General features: G+C 45.9%; 1 protein-coding gene across 5 annotated transcripts in view; it reads left to right on the top strand.

Annotated features, from left to right (window-relative positions):
* Positions 1-19862, top strand: part of LOC140399163 (nuclear receptor subfamily 6 group A member 1) — a 684364-nt gene that overhangs the window by 361876 nt on the left and 302626 nt on the right. The window contains exon 1 of one of the 5 annotated variants that reach the window (XM_072488437.1): positions 3832-3966. The exons of 2 other annotated variants lie outside the window; for them this stretch is intronic. In XM_072488437.1, the coding sequence (XP_072344538.1) occupies positions 3939-3966 (28 nt within the window). In that variant the 5' untranslated portion in view covers positions 3832-3938. Of the gene's footprint in view, positions 1-3831; positions 3967-4637; positions 4801-12986; positions 13157-19862 lie in introns of those variants that run through there. 2 more of the 5 variants (XM_072488438.1, XM_072488436.1) reach the window with 2 other exon arrangements.

Raw genomic sequence — 19862 nt, 5'->3', positions numbered from 1 at the left:
CCAAGCGAATTGATGTAAGTTTGTTTGGTGCTGTTAGAAGTGATGTGCAAACTAATTTCTCCCCATGCAGTTGAAATACAGATCAGTCATTTTCTAATTAAAGGTTGGAGCAGACTTGAATGGCTGAAGGGACTACTCCAGTAGCTATGTTCCTAATTTCCCTTAATTTTATTCCAATGAATAACTCACGGGGTACTGTATTGCGGATCTCTCGATCCAGGGTGCCAAATACACCCGTTTCAAATTTTATATCCTCCCTCACCTCTGTGCCCCCCTGCTGCTCGGACTGGATTTCCAGTGCAGCCACCGAAGCCTGACACTGAAGTTCGGCGGACCCTTGCCCCCCCTCATGGTGTGCTGCCTTGCGACACTGAAAGTCGCACCCCCCTCGCTATTCGCTAACCTCACTCCCGACTGTAAGCCCGTCGCCACCAGGAGCCGCCGCTACAGTGCCCAAGATATGGCTTTTATCAAGTCAGAGGTCCCGCGTTTACTGGGAGAGGGGGTCATCGAGGCTAGCAACAGCCCTTGGAGAGCGCAAGTGGTGGTAGTCCGGTCCGGGGAGAAGAAACGGATGGTCATGGATTATAGCCAGACCATAAACCGATTCACGCAGCTTGATGCGTACCCCCTTCCTCGCATCGCGGAAATGGTAAATCGGATCGCCCAATACCGAGTCTTTTCCACGGTCGACCTCAAATCTGCCTACCACCAGCTCCCCATCCGACCAAAAGACTGCCTCTATACTGCCTTCGAAGCAGCCGGCCGGCTCTTCCACTTCCTCAGGGTCCCCTTTGGTGTCACAAATGGGGTCTCCGTCTTTCAAAGGGCGATGGACCAAATGGTGGACCAGTACGGTTTGCGGGCTACATACCCGTACTTGGACAATGTCACCATCTGCGGCCATGATCAGCAGGACCATGACGCTAACCTCAAAAAGTTCCTCCAGACCGCCCGAGCCCTTAACCTGACCTAGAACGAGGGCAAATGCGTTTTCCACACCACCCGGCTGGCCATCCTTGGCTATGTCGTGGAAGACGGGGTCCTAGGTCCCGACCCCGACCGCATGCGCCCCCTTAAGGAACTCCCTCTCCCCCGCAGCCTCAAGGCCCTCAAACGGTGCTTGGGGCTTTTCTCCTATTAGCCTAATAAATTGAGGTACCCTCAATAATGATGCTTAGAGATTAAACTGTAAAGAAGGCTTTATTAGGCTAATAACTATGCTACAGATTTGGACGAGAGCTGACTGCTATACAGACCATGAGGCAGGCCTTTATGTATGGCTCCCAGATGGGCGGAGCCAGAGGCGGAGTCCCCAGGGTTCCAAGCCTGGTCTTAAAGGGGACATCACCTTACATGATGATAAGGCAGTAACCGTTCATCACATGGATAATGCCCAGGTTCCTCGCATAACTGTCACTGCCTTCTGTCCCTTCCATTTCCCATTTTCCCGGCTTTCAGCTCAAGTCGGAGACTAGAGTATACTGATGCACATTTGGCTTAGCCATTTATCACCAGATCTGCTGTGTCAGACATGTATCCTTTGTCACAGCTGCCTACCACTCTCGGATATTCTCTAAATCCCTCACCTACCCACCAAGGTTCTCTTCTCTACTTCCAACCATCTTCATACTCATTCCACTGTTCCTCCAACTTTACCACTAACAAAATATTTGAGCAGCTCATAGCCATCTTTGCAATAAAGATGAGAGAGCATTTGTTTTGTTGCTTCCCCCACTATTTACTTTACTTCCCAAGCCAAACTTCTTCCTAAGGTTTTGTGCTGTCAGAGTGCTTGTCTAACATCCAGTCTTGGATGAGGTGCAATTTCCTAAAAGTAAATATCAGATAAACCAAAGTCATTGTTAGCAGGACAAACTCTATAGTCTTGCCATCAAGATTAATTTCTTAGCTCTGGAAAGTGGCTGAACCAAACTATTTGCAGCCATGGAGTCCCACTAAACCCCTGAGCTGAGTTTCTTACTCCATGCCGTCTCTATATATAGATTGCTGGTACCTCAGGTCCTACCCATCCGATATCTTGCTAGAATCCTCATTATTGCCTTTGTCACCTTGAAACATGACTATTCCAATGGTCTCTAGGCTCACCGTTCACCCTTTATCCTTCATAAACTTCAGCTTATCTCAAACTCTGCAGCCTGCATCTTTTCCTACACCATGCACTATTACCCATTGCCCTTCATCGGTTGATGGCCTCATAAAATTTAGGTGATTATGCAAGGCAGGGGATTCTGAGGATGAGTTTACAGGAGGGATTTGGAAGGTGAATTTGTGGTTGTCCAGATTTAAACTCTTACAGAACCAGGAGGAGAATTCCTGCATTTCCTGGTCTCTCAAAGGAAGGTTTTTTTTAAAAAAAACTTGCCTTTCAGGGCCATTGTGTCCCAATTCTGTTCTGAATTGCTTTAAGTGGACTCCCCATTCAGGCCTAGATTCAAGTGCCATTGGGATGTAACTGAAGTCATAGGATCCTAAATAGTCTTTCATTTAAGTACCTTTTTTTCTTGCTTAAGCAATGTTCTAGAGCATAAATCCAGAGCCTTCTAAATGCCCACCATCTCAGTTTCTGTTGGGCGAGAATTGTTAAAATTTCCCGGATTGTTTTAAATGGGTAGATTTATCCAAATATTTATTTTTAGGTCAGCCAATCTCTTTTTATTCTTATTGCTGTAAGATTCATATAGGTATTTTATAAATCTTGTTTCGGAATACAACGTCCAGCATGATAATATGATCTGCTTATTTGTATTGCTATTGTATTTATTACAGTAGAGAGGGGTTTCCCCCCCAGTGTTTTTTCTCCCTCCGTGTTTCTTCAAATGTTGTATACACTAGAAACATACAAAGGTTTTAAAACTAACAATTTGATAAACCTATACTGTGAAGGGTAAATCTTGGCATTGGCAACCTGAGAATCAGTCAGTGGCACACAGGAAGTGTGTACCCCAAGGGGGAGACCTGTGGGCAATAAAAATAGCATACAAGAATATTGTGCATGTACGAATTAAAGAATATTGCATCTGAAAATATACCATTTTGCTTTAGGAATTTTTTGGCAGTGGGGGTTCGCATCACAGTTTGTGTACTTACGGAGCTGACCTTCACTTTATGTGCCTGTTTTTTGGCTTTGTGGTTGTTAGTAACCAGGATCAAAGGGCAGAGGTCAGCTGCATAAGTACACAAACGGTGCATTGTTCATCTTAATCCCTTCTGCAAAAAGTTAAATAATTTGAGAAGAAAAGTATTATTACTGAAAGTCTCATTAGTTATTCCCTGCAAACAAATTTATTTTGGGTTGCATTATTCCAATATTGTACGTTTGGTAAATTATTTTATATGTGTATATTTTAATTATTTTTTGTTTTAGATGTTGTTCTGGATTGATTACACATTTGCAGCAGTAAACTGATCAATTCAGCCATACAAATTCTGAAGCCACTCAAATGCATTTCTATGAAGAGTATACTCAAGGCCTAATTGCTATTATTGGTTGTCAGTTATAGTCCTGTCAAATATCTACTTTCTAAACACAAGACCAGGGCCTGGTAAGGCTTAATCCTCTTTTTTTCAAATGAGGATTCTACTGGCAAGGAGGTGTAACATTTAGTATATTTATGAGGACAGAGTATCAGAGCTCAAAGAAAATCTGTGTCTTAAATGTTTTTTTTAAAGTGAAAGTTCTTGTTTTCATTTGGTCTAATGAGATAACCTTTCTTTAAAATAATTAAGCATTTGAATCTTTAATTTGAATCTGAAAAGCCCCTTATCTGTGACATCACACTTCATTAGCATAAAGATCTGATTTGGCTGGCTTTCATCAACATAATGGCAGCGAGATGTGCTTCCAGGAGGACATGGCTCACTGATCAGGAAGGAGGACTAATCATGCCTTTTTAAATGCTTCTGTCTTACTTGGAATGAAGCAAGAATCAAACTTTATGGAAGGTAAAGTACTGTAGCGGTTCTAAAATTGAAGTAGAATAAAGCTGTAGAAAATCGGTTTGCAATCTAATTTTGAATGTTTTGTAATGAGCAATAGGATTTGTTCTTTGGATACTGCTCATTTTAAGCCCTTGGTTATATATTGGCATTGATGGATCTGTGAGGGAGGATTCTGGCATGTAATGGATGGCCTTGCTTTGCCATTGACAACACATGTGCCTCGATTCTCTAGTGAAGTCCTTGTAATCTTTTTGCAATTGTCACAAATCCAGTAGTAATTCAAAACAATGTTCAGATTGTTTAAATGTTAGTTTGCCATCCGAGGTGGAGCAAAACCTGAAGTTGTATACCAGCAGTTGTAGATTAATTCATGTTTTATAATTGCTTTGGTGTTGCCTAGCTACAGTGTGAATGACAAAGACGCTAAAATTAAAATAATTATGTTAGAGGACTGTACAATTTATATATGTCATTGCTCATAGTTGTCACTTAACCTCCCAATTTTAAATTAAATGCTACTGTTCTGTGTTTAAGGGTTAATCTTTGAGGTTACAATGTTAACAGAAAAATAGGGCTATCAGTTCCATTCAGATAACCTTTGGTCATCAGAGGACTCGAAGCAAAGTTGTGACCTTAGGGCTTGAACTTTACTGTCACATGACCAGCTTGTAAACTGACCTGTGGGGTTGACTGTTGCATCTAAGCTTCACAGAAACTAGCAGTGGGAAACATGAGGTGGTTTCTAACTGCTTGCAATTTGTAGCAAATTTTTGCATGGATGGCTGCTATGCAAGTTACTGGAAAACTGGGAGAAGAATGAAATGGATACATGGGAAGGTAGTATAAATATTAAACACGTTATTTAAATTTGATATCAGCTGCTATGTAGTTTTTTTAGAAGGTTACCAGCAAACACTGGCCTCATAGGGGGAGGAGACTCAGCAACTGCCTTAATTTTTAAATGAGTAAAGTGACATTCTGTCTTGCTCTTAAAGTTGTATTTTATGAGTACTTTTTACGAAGAAGAAGAAAACCGAAGTAAACCATTTATTGCTCCATGTTGCTGTTTCAAGTAATGATTTGCACATTCTGGTTTTGATTAACAGACCATTCAACTGTGATCTGCTTTCTGCATGTACAGTTCTTAATTCAGTTTAGGAAGAGCTCACGTCTCAAGGTACAGAGTTGTTTAAGAAGCCCTTTGTTTTAACTCTTTGAAAAGGTTTTTATCTTCTGCCTGTTAATTTTTGATGAAATCATGGTGACTCGTGACAACTGCTTCTGATGTGCAACCTACCACCCCCCACCTCCCCAGCTCCCTGGGGCTGATACTGACTCAAATGGTTTAAGGTAGATAAGCGAGTTTAGAGAATGGAATGCAAAGAGAAACAAAACATCAGTGCCTCTTAAAAATATTTGTTTACAGAGCCTTTTATTAATTTGGAGAATAGCCTAGCCTGTCTCCAGGCTTCTATTGTTTGTATGTGTGCAGCTAGAGAACTTGGGAGCATCTGATGGCCATTAAATCCTCTGCAGGCCACAGCTTGTGACTGATATCCCACAGGCCCAGTCAAACTCTTACTCTTGCTGTCTGTAATTAACTGGTATTGTTTTCAAAACAGTAGAAAATCATTGTTGGGATAATTCAAAAATAAAATAAATGTATTTTCTAAAGATTACATCTTTTTGAGTAAAGGCATATCGTTTGATTTAGATAAAAGCCATATTTTTTCAGGACTTGATTTATGCTGTGATCATATGACATCTTTTTGTATGCGTATACGCGTTTAGGCCTCCAATGTCTGTTTGATAGGAATGATCAGCTGGAACAGGAGGTGGGAGTGTTTTGTGTCCCTCGATCTGTGTGTAACAGCTGAGTGTGAGGATAAAGTAATTGGTGGTTTTATACAAATGAACATATTCTCTATAGTGAACGTTATTATCTTGAATCTTAATTTCTTCAGCTGTAGCATATGTAGCTTTTAAGTAAATGTCACTTTATTTGATGATTCGGAAAGCTATCATTTTTAAAAATGGCTGCAGTTTTCATCCATAGTTAACAGTATTTATACTGCCAAATAAGTCAAGATATTTGTATATTGTCTGTGGACTCTGATAATTTTCATGTAATTACTATAAACATACTTCAAATTCAATTACATTTTCAGGCAGAGCACTTGGGAATTAACCTTGATTTCTGGTCTGCTGTGTGTTTTGTAAGTTATTGGTGAGAGTAAGAGAATGATCAGATAAATGTTTTCAAAGTTGTATAAAATATTAATAAAATGATGATGTAGTTGTCATGTTTTGCATGACCTACTTTCAGGAAAGTGAAAGTACTTGGCCTTTTAAGAGGCTAAAGATTTCTTTCTGTATTAAAAAAACTGTCATTTTATCATTACACAGCCAAATAAAATACCTCCACTGTGTGTTTGCATTAGTTTAAAGATCAATTAAAAGGATACGTTCCGTTGTGTAGCCCGTACATCAATCATTTTTCTTGGCAAAAGCTGAACCACCATTGCACAAGAAAATATTTCCAACTAAATGTAATAGTATATCAATATCATAATGCAGTATCTATATTTAATAGAGATAAAATGCCATAATTGGACATATGGTTTTGTATTTTATGTAGTGTTTGACCACTTATTTTCCAAATGCTGAAAAACGATATTGTGTTCCATGTATACTTGGGGCAGCGTGGTGGCGCAGTGGTTAGTACTGCTGCATCACAGCACCGTGGACCCGGGTTCGATCCTGGCCCCGGGTCACTGTCCGTGTGGAGTTTGCACATTCTCCCCGTGTCTGCTTGGGTCTCACCCCCACAATTCAAAGATGTGTAGGGTAGGTAAATTGACAACGCCCCTTAATTGAAAAAAGGAATTGGGCACTTAAATTTTTTTTTTTAATGTTCCATGCGTACTTTCAATCCATGCTGTGTGAATAGGAATGAGCAATACTGAATATTATAATTTGTAAGACATGTCTTAACATTTGGAAGACTTATTAGTTATGTTATTAAAAGCAATTGAATTTAAAATTAAAATGTACATGCAATGGGAATTTGACAAGATAAAATGTGCAATTAGAGAATACTTGAATATTGTTTTCAGTAAACACATTTTCAGCAATGTTTTCTTCTGGATGACAATTTTGGTTGATGCCTTTTCATTTAAATAACTTGAACATTGAATCTACTTGATCAAGCAATGGGTATGGGTTTTTTTGTCAAGTATAAATTATATGAAAAACAAACCTAATCTAATGATGTCCACTTAATGCTTTTGTGCACAGCGTAATTAGTGTTATGATCCCAAGGAAAAAAATGACTTTTTAAAATTAGTCTTCTGTTTAATGCTACTTTGCTGCTATCAAAATAAAATAATAAAAGTAAAAACCTACTGATTGAATTAAGTAACTGCGGCAGTATTACTTGATCCTTGTCAGTTGGGCACAATACTGCAGATGGAAGACAGAGGGTTAATTCTACTGAGCTTTTCACCATTGGTGTGATCTGAGGATTGCTCCAAAGCCGCACCGTCTGGTCTTTCAACATGTAATTTGCCAAGCAGGAAGTCTTATTTATTTTGCTTAGCTCCTTGGTTTGGTTGGAGTGTGTGTATATGAGTGTATGTGTGTGGGGTGGGGGATGGTGGAGAAGAGGAGGAGGCAGGGGAGTAGAAGATTGATGTTTAGGGGGTTGGGAGTGGAAGAAAGGTGGAGGAGGGCATTAAAAGCTTAAGTGATTACTGTACCTAGGGTAAATTGCATCGGCTGTGTGTAGAGTGTAGACCCGCCTTGGCCTTTACTGACCTATGGTGATGCTAATAAGGGTTTTTAATACCTAACTTTATATATATTTTGCACAGAATTTTGTTGTAGGACTGGATCATTGATTAGGTTTTCTAGGATCCTTTAAAACCACTTGTTTATTGCTCTGTGTGAACTGAGATGGACTGTGGTTTTTGTTGGGAAGTAGATATCCATTTTTGCATGAACTGTACCATTTCCTCTTGATATTTCTGTTTCTTTTGATTCTGGTAGGCATATTCTGGTAGGTGATGATGTTGTTCAAATCATAAACTTTAGGATGGGAATTGGCAAAACACTAACCATTCTTCAGAAAATTTTGAAAATTGAATCATTTTAAGGGCAAACATAGAAACATAAAAAATAAAAACAGGAGGAGACCATTCAACCCTTGGAGCCTGCTCCACCATTTGTTATGATCATGGGTGATCATCAAGTTCAATACCCTGAATTCCCCCCCGCCCCCCAATATGCCCTGATCCCTTTAGCCCCAAGAGCTATATCTAATTCCTTCTTGATATTACACAACATTTTGGCCTCAACTACTCTCTGGTAGCGAATTCCACAGATTCACCACTCTCCTCACCTCAGTCCTAAAAGGTTTACCCCTTATCCTCAAACTATAACCTAGTTCTGGACTCGCCCACCATCGGGAACATTCTTTCTGAATCTACCCTGTCTGATCCTGTTAGAATTTTGTAACTTTCCATGAGATATCTTCGCACTCTTCTAAATTCCATAATCCTAACCAATTTAACCTCTTATATGACATTCCCGCCATCCCAGGAATCAGCCTGGTAAATTGTTGCTGTACTCCATAGTAAGAACATCCTTCCTCAGATAAGGACACCAAAACTGCACACAATACTCCAGGTGTGGCCTCACCAATGCCCTATACAATTGCAGTAAATCATCTCTATTCCTGCACTCAAATCCTCTTGCTATGAAGGCCAACATACCATTTACCTTCTTGAGTACCCAATTATTTTTTTCTAATTAAGGAATAATTTAGCATGGCCAATCCACCTAAACTGCACATCCTTGGGTTGTGGAGGTGAAACCCACGCAGACACAGGGAGAATGTGCAAACTCCACACAGACAGTGACCCGGGGCCGGGATCGGACCCAGGTCCTCAGTGCCGTAGGCAGCGATGCTAACCACTGCATCAACCATTTGCATTCTTTACTGCCAGCTGTACTTGCGCGCTTACTTTCAGTGACTGATGCACGAGGCCACCATGGTCTCGCTGAGTATCCACCTCTCTCAAATTACACCCATTCAAATAATAATTTGCCTTCCTCTTTTTGCTATTGAAGCGGGTAACCTCATATTGATCCATATAATGCATTTGCCATGCATGTGCCCACACAGCCTGTCCAAATCCTGCTGAAACATCTCTGCATCCTCCTCACAGTTCACCCTCCCACCCAACTTTGTATCATCTGCAAATTTGGAGATATTACATTTAGTTCCCTTGTCAAAATCATTAATATATAATGTGAACAGTTGGGGTCCTAGCTCAGATCCCTGCAGTTCCCCACTAGTTACTGCCTGCCAATCAGAAAAAGGTCTATTTATCCCAACTATTTTCTTCCTGTCTGCCAACCAGCTTTCTATCCATCTCGAGATACTATCTGTAATGCTTTAACTTGACATCTTAATCTCCTATGTGAGACCTTGTTGAAAGCCTTCTGAAAATCTAAATAAACCACATCCACCAGTTCTCCCTGGTCAGTTCTACTAGTTACATCTTCAAAGAATTCCAGTAGATTTGTCAAGCATGATTTTCCTTTTGTAAATCCACGCTGACTTTGTCTGATTACACCGCTGCTTTTCAAATGCTGTGCTAGGAAAACTTGAAAACGGACTCCAGCAACTTGCCTACTCCTGACTGTAGGCTCACTGATCTATAGTTTCCTCTCTACCTCCCTTTTTGAATAGTGGGGTTACATTCGCTACCCTCCAATCTGTAGGAACCATTCCAGAGTCCAAAGAAGTTTGGAAAATGACCACCAATGGATCTTTGAGCAGCACGGTAGCACAAGTGGATAGCACTGTGGCTTCACAGCGCCAGGGTCCCAGGTTCGATTCCCCGCTGGGTCACTGTCCTTGCGGAGTCTGCACGTTCTCCGTGTCTGCGTGGGTTTCCTCCGGGTGCTCCGGTTTCCTCCCACAGTCCAAAGACGTGCAGGTTAGGTGGATTGGCCATGATAAATTGCCCTTAGTGACTTACAAGTTTAGGAGGGGCTATTGGGTTGTGGGGATGGGGTGGAAGTGAGGGCTTAAGTGGGTCGGTGCAGACTCGATGGGCCGAATGGCCTCCTTCTGCACTGTATGCTCTATGTTCTATGTGCTATTTCCAGGGCCACTTCCTTAAGTGCTCTGGGATAAAGATTATCAGGCCCTTGAGATTTGTCCGCCGTCAATCTCATTAATTTCGCCAAAACAAATTCTTTATTAATACTAATTTCCTTCAGTTACTCACTAAAACTTATGCTTCTCCGAACTTCTGGTACATTATTCATGTGTTCCTTTATGAAGACAGAAGCAAAGTGCGAATTTAGTTCCTCAGCCATTTTGTTGTTCCCTGTTATGAATCCCCCTGTTTCTGACTGTAAGGGGCCTACATTAATTTTTATTCTTTTTCTCTTGACATACCCGTAGAAACTTTTACAGTTCGCTTTTATGTTCCCCACTCGTTTACTTTCAAATTGAATTTGCCCCTGAATCAATCCCTTGGTCTGTCTGTGCTGAATTTTAAACTGTTCCCAATTCTCAGGTGTATTGCTTTCTTTAGCTAATTTTTATGCCTCTTTGATTCTAATACTATCTCTAATTTCCCTTGTAAGCCATGGTTTGGCTACAGTTCCCTTTTCTACTTTTGCGCCAAATAAGAATAAACAACTTTTAGAGTTCACCTATTCGTTCCTTGAATACCTGCCATTGCCTGTCCGCTGTTCTTCCTTTCTCATGCCTCATACCATCATAGTTACCTTTATTGAGGTTCAGGGCCATGGTGGCAACTTGAGTGTCAACTGAGTTGAGGGGCATTTTGAAGTCGAAATTTGCAAGAATATATTGAAATTATATAATAAGGTTCACAAATTCTGTGTAGAAAATTTTGAAATAGATATTCCATTTAGATATATATGGCTTGAATCAAAACATGCGTGCAAATACTTTGTGCTAGTTCTTTGCTGTTGGGAATCATGTTGGTAACCTTTCCCGCCAGCATCTCCACACTTTTGTACAAGGAACAAATTATTCTTAAATATAGTGTCTTGATTTGTTTGGCCCCACGTATGCACAGCTGTGCCTGATTCTGAGAATCTCTTAGTGAATTATATTTGAGATTTCCTTTTCCAAGATTACATAAAAAGCAGTGTACTACTTAGAGACATAGATAAAATAGGAGCAGGAGAAGTCCATTCGGCCCTTCAATCCCGCTCCGCCATTCACTGTGGTCATGGTTGATCATCCAACTCAATAGTCTAATCCCGCTTTCCCCCATATCCTTTGATCCCCATTGCCCTAAGTGCTATATCTAACTGCTCCTTGAAACCAATAGAATGCTTCTTGAAACCAACAATACTTGGTTTGTCCTTGGCATAAAATGTTCAATCAAGACTCCCAAGATCCCGTGGCATAATTTTGAAGAAGGGCAATGGTGTTATCCCTGATACCCTGGCCAATTTTTATCCCTCAATAAACATTACACAACAATCTTACCTGGACATCATCACATTAATGTTTGTAGGATCTTGCTGTGTGCAACTTGACTTCCAATTTCCTACATTACAGCAATGATTACATGTTAAAAATTCTTAATCTGCTGTACCGTGGTTGAGCCTTTCTGTGGTCATGAAAGGAGAGGCTAAAAATCAGTTGGAATTGCAAGGATTGCTGTGCCTGTTGCCTCCCTGCCGCCTCCCTGCCCTGCTGATATATTACCAGAGCGAGTTGTGTCGCAGGCAACATGCCTGCCTTTGGGCCAGTTGGTGCCTTTAACTGGCCAATTGGCAGCTATTTAAAGGGCTCCATCGGCCGGCACTGGTAAACACTCTGGCTTGGCTGCAGAATTGTGTGGGTGGCAGGAGCCACCTCCTGCTCAAGAAACCGATTGCTGGGCCTGACCTCCAATCGGGGACTGACTGAAGTCCCAGCAGGTGGCTACTGCTCCCAATGGTACTGCTGGGACAGGAGGGCTGCAGTTATCTTTTTAGCCGACAGCTCTTGGAGGCAGGTCATCGTTCCTTATTAGGGTGGAAGCCACAACCTCAAGCAATTAATTTGACTACAATAAAACCCGGATATGGCCTCCCATGACCACGACTCCTTAGCTGGTGGAAGAGACTCTGTGTAACGTTTTAGTCCATATTTTGAGTACTGAATATAAACAATTAATATGAAAGGTACATGGTAGTGTTAATCAATGTGAAACTTTAATGGAGTTGTATCGTTTACATTTTTATATCCTAGTTTTATTTTAGTGGAATAAAAACCAAAGGAAATTAGATGATTAGTCCTTAAAATTGTCTGTGGTAACTTGGATGAAATTACTTTCAAGGAGAGCAGACCAAGGGCGCGATTCACTGGAAAGATTTCTAAATGTGGTAGCGAGCGGAAACTGCTGCGAGCTTCATGGCCCAGCGAGGCCGGCAACGTTATTCTACGTTAACTGGTCCACTTAACGTGGCCCCATCAGTTTCTCGCCACAAATGAAGACTTGCCAGCCGATTAGCCGGCACTGCGCTCGCCAGCTCCCCGCTTACGAGGTCGAATAGCTCTTGAACAGCACTTGCTCAGCCAACCACTCAGTCAACTCCAACAGTGGCACTGAGAAGACCGGCCCCAAGATTTGGCAATGCGGACCTAGGGAGGCTCTTACACACATTGGAGGCCAGGAGTGGTGTTCCCCCGAGGGTTCCGGAGGGTGAGCCATAGGGCAGCCAGTTCTCGGAGCATGACCAGGAGGACTGGCCTCCAGTGCCATAAAAAGGTCAGTAGACCCCCCCCACCTCCCCGAGACCTTTTTGCTCCCTCGCGAGCATCCACTCCCCCGTCAACTCTCCATGTGGCCCCCTACCCTCCTTTCGAACCCCCCTCCACCCCTTCCTATACACCTTCCATCCCCCAATGTGAACCACATGTGTTGTGAATGATGCCCTCTCTATTTCTCCTCAGTTAAAGCTCTCAGACAAACGTCGGGAGATTCCAGACTGGCGGAGGGGTGTCGGAATTAAGAATCCTCACCTCCCTCTAGGAGCGGGACCTGGAAGTGACCGGGGTGGCTGAGGAGGGGGCGGACGCCAATGCAGAGGTTATCAGATGCCGTAGAGGTGAGGAAACACCGGGCCCCACCCAGAGGACCTGTCAAACGTGAGTTGTTAATCCCTTATTGACTGACCCATTCCTCCCATTGACCACATGTTCAATCTCCCACAGGTTCTCCAGCCAACTGCGCCAGCCCATCCCGGGCGGCCCCCCTCTCCAGCCTCCCAGGAGGACCACCTCCGTGGAGAGTTCCGAGGAAGACACGACCGAGGCATCCACATCTGTCATCCCCAACCTCCACCAGTGCAGATACACGCACCTCGGTGGGTAACGTTAGTGGTCAGGCTTCTGGGACACAATCTAGTGAGAACCACATAGCTGCTGATGCACATCAGGTGGAGGCAGGAACCTCCAGGCGAGACAGCAGTCGGAGGCCTGCTGATCCCAGGACCCAACTGCGTCCCAGTCTGATGCTGAGCCTCAGATACAGGGTTACCCGGAGCTGGTGGAGATAATAGGGAGTGGCCAGGACATTGAGAGCGAGATGTCAGCGACACTCCAGCAGATCCATAGCCGATTGGAGGAGTCCCAGAGGCTATAGGCGCAGGAGATGTTGCCGGCAGTGCATTGCACTGAGGCCAACACTGCTATGGTAGCGACTGTAGTGGTGAGCCTGGTGCATAGCATCAGCACCATTAGTGAAGGTGTCCAAGGTGTCGTGCAGTCGGTGACAGTCATGGCTAAGGGTCTCGGCAGAATGTTCGACTCACTGGGAATGTGACCCAGTGCCAGGCTGACTTTGATGAGGTGCTGTGGGACATTACCCGCTCTCTGATGGGATATTACCCGCTCTCTGATGGGAATGGCCAAAGTGCTGCGGAGCGTGTCCCAGTCGCAGATGGGCATTGCCAAGGCACTACAGAGCATGTCCCAGTCACTGAGGAGCATCGCTGAGGGCGTCTACATGATGGCATCGGGAAGCCCCCAGGTCTGGCATATCCAGATGATGCAGGGACAGCCGGGGCTCGAGCAAGCTACCCATCCGTCCCAACGTGAATCCTGGGCTCTATGCGAGAGGAGGAGGCCCTGGGTGCCAACTTGGACCCGTCCCATGGAGTGATGACCAGCTCCCCCGTCTTCCACCCCTCCTATGAGGCCGCATCTCGCAGGCAGCACACGGGACAAGGGGACATGGCTATGCATGTGCCGCTGACAAGTGCACCGGGCCATCTAGCCCCAGAGGTCACCCGCCAGGAGCAGCGCAGGCCACTGAATAAGGTAAGCAGCTGGCTGCCTCCACCTCTGATGTGCATTCCGGGGAGTCACCTAGACGTAGCGGTAGAGCTAGGACGGGCAAGAACATCGCGGGCCACTGAGGGCACCGGGGAAGGGGTGTGGGGTGGAGAGTGGGGGATTGTATTACACATGAAACACCTTTGAGCACAACTAGTATGTCCCCTCTGTTACTTTCTTCTGCAATGCGGATCGACCTCCAAACCCTTGGCCCATCTCACCAGGCATCTCTTTCTTCTCTCACCTCCGTACTGACGTCATTAGCCAGGTCCTCAGCAGGCACCCCTTATCCCCCAAGAACCAGCCACCCATCCTGAGTGGTCCTTGAAGAGGCCGGGGTTGAGCGACTGCCCCAGGATGTAGCTGACGTGCACACTCGCCGGAAAGCGTGCACACACGTGTATGATCTTCATGTGGTCGCACATGAGCTGTATGTTCAGGGAGTGGAACCCCTTTCTGTTAACGTAGGCACTCCCAGATGGCCCGGTGAGCGCAGGGCAACATGTGCGGCAACCACTAGCCCCCGGATCGGGGTCATCCGCCAATGGTGGAGAGTCCTGCTGCTCGGGCATCCGGTTGGGCTTAGTCCATGTCAAAGTTGATGTAGTTTTCCACCTGGGCAAACAGGGCTTCTGTGACCTGTTGGATGCACCTGTGAGCTGTAACCTGAGAGATGCCTCACAGGTCCCCACTCGAACCTTCGAAGGATCCTGAGATCTAAAGTTCAGAACTGCGGGGTGCCCTTACGGCCACAGAGAGCTGGTGTTGTAGTCCTCCATGTGGTGCCTAGTCTGTGAGGACATGGCACAGGTGCTGCACCAACTCCTTGTTGAGGTGGTGCCTCCTGCGGCACGTGCTATCCGTCATCTGTTTAAAGGACCAGCGACACGTGTACACCCTAGGCCGTCTGGGTCCCTTCCTGGCCTGATGGGTTGCGAGACCCTCAGAGTGTGGAGTGGGGTCGCCGCCTCGAGTATCATGGGCCGCCACCTCGAGTATCTGAAGACGCTGCTGCTGCCACCGTCTCCGGTGTCTGGCCACCCAGCTTAGCAGCAGCACCACTAGGGCAGGCTTTGCTGGGTCCAAAATCACTTCCATAGCATTCAATATTTGTCCGGCATCGGGAGAGGGTGTTAGACTGACAAACAGCGGTGGCTGCAACCCCGGGACCCTCCATTCCCCCAGTGATCCCACCCCGCACCCCGGTACGCCATGCCCATGGGCTCATATCCGCAGCAAGCTCCCTTCACTGGACCTCAGACACCCGCTCATAATGTCACCTAGACTGGGTGCTGGTCCTCTCACTGTGACACCCACCCACCCTCTGGCCGTGGACATGTCCCTGGAGCTGTGTCCCTTCCCCTGGATGTTCGGATTTTGGCAGCTGCGTGAGTGGTGTTGCCTTCCACAGTGTTCAGGCACAGTGTCAACGCAACACAGCCTGATTGGGATGCTAGGCAATGACTCCCACATGTTGCATGGTCCACCCACCCACAGGAATCCCCTTGGGTTGTGTGAAGTGCTCACTTTTTTTAAATAAATATTTTATTGAAAATTTTTGGTCAACCAACACAGTACATTGTGCATCCTTTACACAATATTATAACAACACAAATAATGACCTATTTTATAAACAAAAAATGAATAAATAATAAATAACAAAAATGAAAACTAACCCTAATTGGCAACTGCCTTATCACAAGTAACACTCTCCAAAAATATAATTTAACAGTCCAATATATAATTATCTGTCGCAACGACCTATACATATTATACAGTATATATTAACAACCCTGAGAGTCCTTCTGGTTCCTCCTCTCTCCCCCCCCCCCCCCCCGCCCCCGATCCTGGGCTGCTGCTGCTGCCTTCTTTTTTCCATTCCATCTATCTTTCTGCGAGGTATTCGACGAACGGTTGCCACCGCCTGGTGAACCCTTGAGCCGACCCCCTTAGAACGAACTTAATCCGCTCTAGCTTTATAAACCCTGCCATGTCATTTATCCAGGTCTCCACCCCCGGGGGCTTGGCTTCTTTCCACATTAACAATATCCTGCGCCGGGCTACTAGGGACGCAAAGGCCAAAACATCGGCCTCTCTCGCCTCCTGCACTCCCGGCTCTTGTGCAACCCCAAATATAGCCAACCCCCAGCTTGGTTCGACCCGGACCCCCACTACTTTTGAAAGCACCTTTGTAACCCCCATCCAAAACCCCTGTAGTGCCGGGCATGACCAAAACATATGGGTATGATTCACTGGGCTTCTCGAGCACCTCGCACACCTATCCTCCACCCCAAAAAATTTACTGAGCCGTGCTCCAGTCATATGCGCCCTGTGTAATACCTTAAACTGAATCAGGCTTAGCCTGGCACACGAGGACGACGAGTTTACCCTGCTTAGGGCATCTGCCCACAGCCCCTCCTCGATCTCCTCCCCCAGCTCTTCTTCCCATTTCCCTTTTAGTTCATCTACCATAGTCTCCCCTTCGTCCCTCATTTCCCTATATATATCTGACACCTTACCATCCCCCACCCATGTCTTTGAGATCACTCTGTCCTGCACCTCTTGTGTCGGGAGCTGCGGGAATTCCCTCACCTGTTGCCTCGCAAAAGCCCTCAGTTGCATATACCTGAATGCATTCCCTTGGGGCAACCCATATTTCTCGGTCAGCGCTCCCAGACTCGCGAACTTCCCATCCACAAACAGATCTTTCAGTTGCGTTATTCCTGCTCTTTGCCACATTCCATATCCCCCATCCATTCCCCCCGGGGCAAACCTATGGTTGTTTCTTATCGGGGACCCCCCCAAGGCTGCAGTCTTTCCCCTATGCCGTCTCCACTGTCCCCAAATCTTCAGTGTAGCCACCACCACCGGGCTTGTGGTGTAGTTCCTCGGTGAGAACGGCAATGGGGCTGTCACCATAGCCTGTAGGCTAGTCCCCCTACAGGACGCCCTCTCTAACCTCTTCCACGCCGCTCCCTCCTCCTCTCCCATCCACTTACTCACCATTGAAATATTAGCGGCCCAATAATACTCACTTAGGCTCGGTAGTGCCAGCCCCCCCCTATCCCTGCTACGCTGTAAGAATCCCTTCCTCACTCTCGGGGTCTTCCCGGCCCACACAAAACCCATGATGCTCTTTTCAATCCTTTTAAAAAAAGCCTTTGTGATCACCACCGGGAGGCACTGAAACACAAAGAGGAATCTCTGGAGGACCACCACCTTAACCGCCTGCACCCTCCCTGCCAGTGACAGGGATACCATAGCCCATCTCTTAAAATCCTCCTCCATTTGTTCCACCAACCGCGTTAAATTTAACCTATGCAATGTGCCCCAATTCTTGGCTATCTGGATCCCCAGGTAATGAAAGTCCCTTGTTACCTTCCTCAACGGTAGGTCCTCTATTTCTCTACTCTGCTCCCCTGGATGCACCACAAACAACTCACTTTTCCCCATGTTCAATTTATACCCTGAAAAATCCCCAAACTCCCCAAGTATCCGCATTATTTCTGGCATCCCCTCCGCCGGGTCTGCCACATATAGTAGCAAATCGTCCGCATACAAAGATACCCGGTGTTCTTCTCCTCCTCTAAGTACTCCCCTCCACTTCTTGGAACCCCTCAACGCTATCGCCAGGGGCTCAATCGCCAGTGCAAACAATAATGGGGACAGAGGGCATCCCTGCCTTGTCCCTCTATGGAGCCGAAAATATGCAGATCCCCGCCCATTCGTGACCACGCTCGCCATCGGGGCCCTATACAACAGCTGCACCCATCTAACATACCCCTCTCCAAAACCAAATCTCCTCAACACCTCCCACAAATAATCCCACTCCACTCTATCAAATGCTTTCTCGGCATCCATCGCCACTACTATCTCCGTTTCCCCCTCTGGTGAGGCCATCATCATTACCCCTAACAGCCTCCGTATATTCGTGTTCAGCTGTCTCCCCTTCACAAACCCAGTTTGGTCCTCGTGGACCACCCCCGGGACACATTCCTCTATTCTCATTGCCATTACCTTGGCCAGGATCTTGGCATCTACATTTAGGAGGGAAATAGGTCTCTCGGACCCGCATTGTAGCGGGTCCTTTTCCTTCTTTAAGAGAAGCGATATCGTTGCTTCAGACATAGTCGGGGGCAGTTGTCCCCTTTCCTTTGCCTCATTAAAGGTCCTCGTAAATACCGGGGTGAGCAAGTCCACATATTTTCTATAGAATTCGACTGGGAATCCATCCGGTCCAGGGGCCTTTCCCGCCTGCATGCTCCTAATTCCTTTCACCACTTCTTCTACCTCGATCTGTGCTCCCAGTCCCACCCTTTCCTGCTCTTCCAGCTTGGGAAATTCCAGCCGATCCAAGAAGCCCATCATTCTCTCCCTCCCATCCGGGGGTTGAGCTTCATATCATTTTTTATAAAATGTCTTGAACACTCCATTCACTCTCTCCGCTCCCCACTCCATCTCTCCTTCCTCATCCCTCACTCCCCCTATTTCCCTCGCTGCTCCCCTTTTCCTCAATTGGTGTGCCAGCAACCTGCTCGCCTTCTCCCCATATTCGTACTGTACACCCTGTGCCTTCCTCCATTGTGCCTCTGCAGTGCCCGTAGTCAGCAAGTCAAATTCTACATGTAGCCTTTGCCTTTCCCTGTACAGTCCCTCCTCCGGTGCTTCCGCATATTGTCTGTCCACCCTCAAAAGTTCTTGCAGCAACCGCTCCCGTTCCTTACTCTCCTGCTTCCCTTTATGTGCCCTTATTGATATCAGCTCCCCTCTAACCACCGCCTTCAACGCCTCCCAGACCACTCCCACCTGGACCTCCCCATTATCATTGAGTTCCAAGTACTTTTCAATGCACCCCCTCACCCTTAGACACCCCCCCTCATCTGCCATTAGTCCCATGTCCATTCTCCAGGGTGGGCGCCCTCCTGTTTCCTCCCCTATCTCCAAGTCCACCCAGTGTGGAGCGTGATCCGAAATGGCTATAGCCGTATACTCCGTTCCCCTCACCTTCGGGATCAACACCCGTCCCAGCACAAAAAAGTCTATTCGCGAGTAGACTTTATGGACATAGGAGAAAAACGAGAACTCCTTACTCCTAGGTCTGCTAAATCTCCACGGGTCCACACCTCCCATCTGCTCCATAAAATCTTTAAGTACCTTGGCTGCTGCCGGCCTCCTTCCAGTCCTGGACTTGGACCTATCCAGCCGTGGTTCCAACACCGTATTAAAATCTCGCCCCATTATCAGCTTTCCCATCTCTAGGTCCGGAATGCGTCCTAGCATCCGCCTCATAAAATTGGCATCATCCCAGTTCGGGGCATATACGTTTACCAAAACCACCGTCTCCCCCTGTAGTTTGCCACTCACCATCACGTATCTGCCCCCGTTATCCGCCACTATAGTCTTTGCCTCGAACATTACCCGCTTCCCCACTAATATAGCCACCCCCCTGTTTTTCGCATCTAGCCCCGAATGGAACACCTGCCCCACCCATCCTTTGCGTAGCCTAACCTGGTCTATC

Source organism: Scyliorhinus torazame, chromosome 22, assembly GCF_047496885.1.
Source record: "Scyliorhinus torazame isolate Kashiwa2021f chromosome 22, sScyTor2.1, whole genome shotgun sequence".
Lineage (NCBI taxonomy): Eukaryota > Metazoa > Chordata > Chondrichthyes > Carcharhiniformes > Scyliorhinidae > Scyliorhinus > Scyliorhinus torazame.
The sequence above is the reverse complement of the archived record's forward strand: the minus strand, read 5'-3'. Positions and strand labels throughout refer to the sequence as shown.